Source organism: Myotis davidii, unplaced genomic scaffold, assembly GCF_000327345.1.
Source record: "Myotis davidii unplaced genomic scaffold, ASM32734v1 scaffold1185, whole genome shotgun sequence".
NCBI classification, from domain to species: domain Eukaryota; kingdom Metazoa; phylum Chordata; class Mammalia; order Chiroptera; family Vespertilionidae; genus Myotis; species Myotis davidii.
This window is the reverse complement of record NW_006296007.1, coordinates 6,497-8,064: the sequence shown is the minus strand read 5'-3', so window position 1 is coordinate 8,064 and position 1,568 is coordinate 6,497. Positions and strand designations below refer to the sequence as shown.

The following is a 1,568-nucleotide window of genomic DNA, read 5'->3' as shown; positions in this document are numbered from 1 at the left end:
ATATACCTATATATCTGTATATCTGTATATCTATATACCTATATATCTATATGTCTATATCTATACATACATATAAGGCTAATATGCAAATTGTTCACTTGGGTGTTCCACTGGGAGAGCGTGAGTTTGATCGCTTGTTATGATGGGCGCTGACCACCAGGGCGCAGCGCAGAACATGGCAGGTGACCAGCAGCAGCCAGGTGTGCTGAGGAAGCAAGGGAAGGAGGAGGTGGGAAGGCCAGACCTAGGGACCCAACCCTGCATGAATTTCGTGCACCAGGTCTCTAGTTGTGAAATAAATGTATAGGCTGGTAGCTTGGAATAGAAGTGCTGACAATGAAAATGAAGAGAAATAATAAATAAATATTGGGCTCAGAATGTATAAGACTTTGTCATCTAATGTAGACAGACATGAGGAGGGAATGAAAGAAATTACTCTCAGGTTTCAGGATCAGTAAATTGGATAATATGAAACTTTGGAGGAAAATAAGTTGGGATGGAAAGAGATAATTACTTAATTTTAGACAGTTAATGCTAAGGATTCAATAGACAAAAATATGTTTATCTAAAATACTGAGTAGAAGCCAGGGAAAGCCAAAAACATGTGGTTTTTTGAGAAATACATGTGGTAGTCATTTAGTATATAGAGGTAAATTAAGCTTCATAGAAAATACAATGGAGTTCCCTCAAGCTTCCTTAACAGGATGCAAATCTGATCATGAACAAATCACTCCAAGATTTTGTTCACTCAGTCTATGAAAATATCAGGATCCCTGCTCCTTCCCACAGAGAATCACTGTTTTGACCTGACAGAAGAATTCACAAGGCAGTCAGGGGCATCTCATCCTGTTCTATAATGAGGTCCCCTGTAACTACGCTGGAGCCAGAGATCAGGAACACAGGTCACAATTTATGACTCCACAGAGCACTTTCCCAGCTGATAACCTTCCTCCAAGAAGAATGTCATCAGTAATTTTACTGTCTGGTTGCACTCGGTCTTTTCTACTCATAATGTACTCAGTTATAACTATAATTATCACGTTTATTTTAGGATAAGCTTCTGTAGAAAGTAGACACAGTCTTAAAGGTTTGGAGGTACAATAATCATGACAGAAAACAACTTTTGAAAAAATGAATAATATTTAAGGGGATTTTAAGTATATGAAGTATTTTTATGTTAAAAATTTGTGTTCATAATTATAAATTTAGGTTAATTTTGTTAGAAGTAACTGATAATGGGCCTCTAATACTATTTGATATCAGAAAATCTACCCCCTATCTTCACACAATAGCTCCACACTGGCTAATGACATATGGATGAATATATCTTGACCACAGACACTCAACCTCCCTTTATTATATTATGACATATTATCATATCAAATGCCACAAAATAGCAGGCTTCAGTAAGAAAATATTATCTTATGAAGCACTCTCTTCAGAGCCCTCTTAATGTCATTGTTCCGGAGGCTGTAGATGATGGGATTCAGCATGGGGATCACCACCATATAGAACACAGATACCACCTTGTTCTGTTTGGTTGAGTAAATGGACTTGGGCATCACATA

At 37.4% G+C, this 1,568-nt stretch overlaps 1 protein-coding gene across 1 annotated transcript in view; it reads right to left on the bottom strand.

The window, feature by feature from the left end:
* Positions 1-1,403: 1,403 nt before the first annotated feature.
* Positions 1,404-1,568, bottom strand: part of LOC102755209 (olfactory receptor 502-like) — a 992-nt gene continuing 827 nt past the window's right edge. The window contains exon 2 of the mRNA XM_015568602.1: positions 1,404-1,568. This exon is cut by the window's right edge and continues 46 nt beyond it. Within this exon, the coding sequence (XP_015424088.1) occupies positions 1,404-1,568 (165 nt within the window).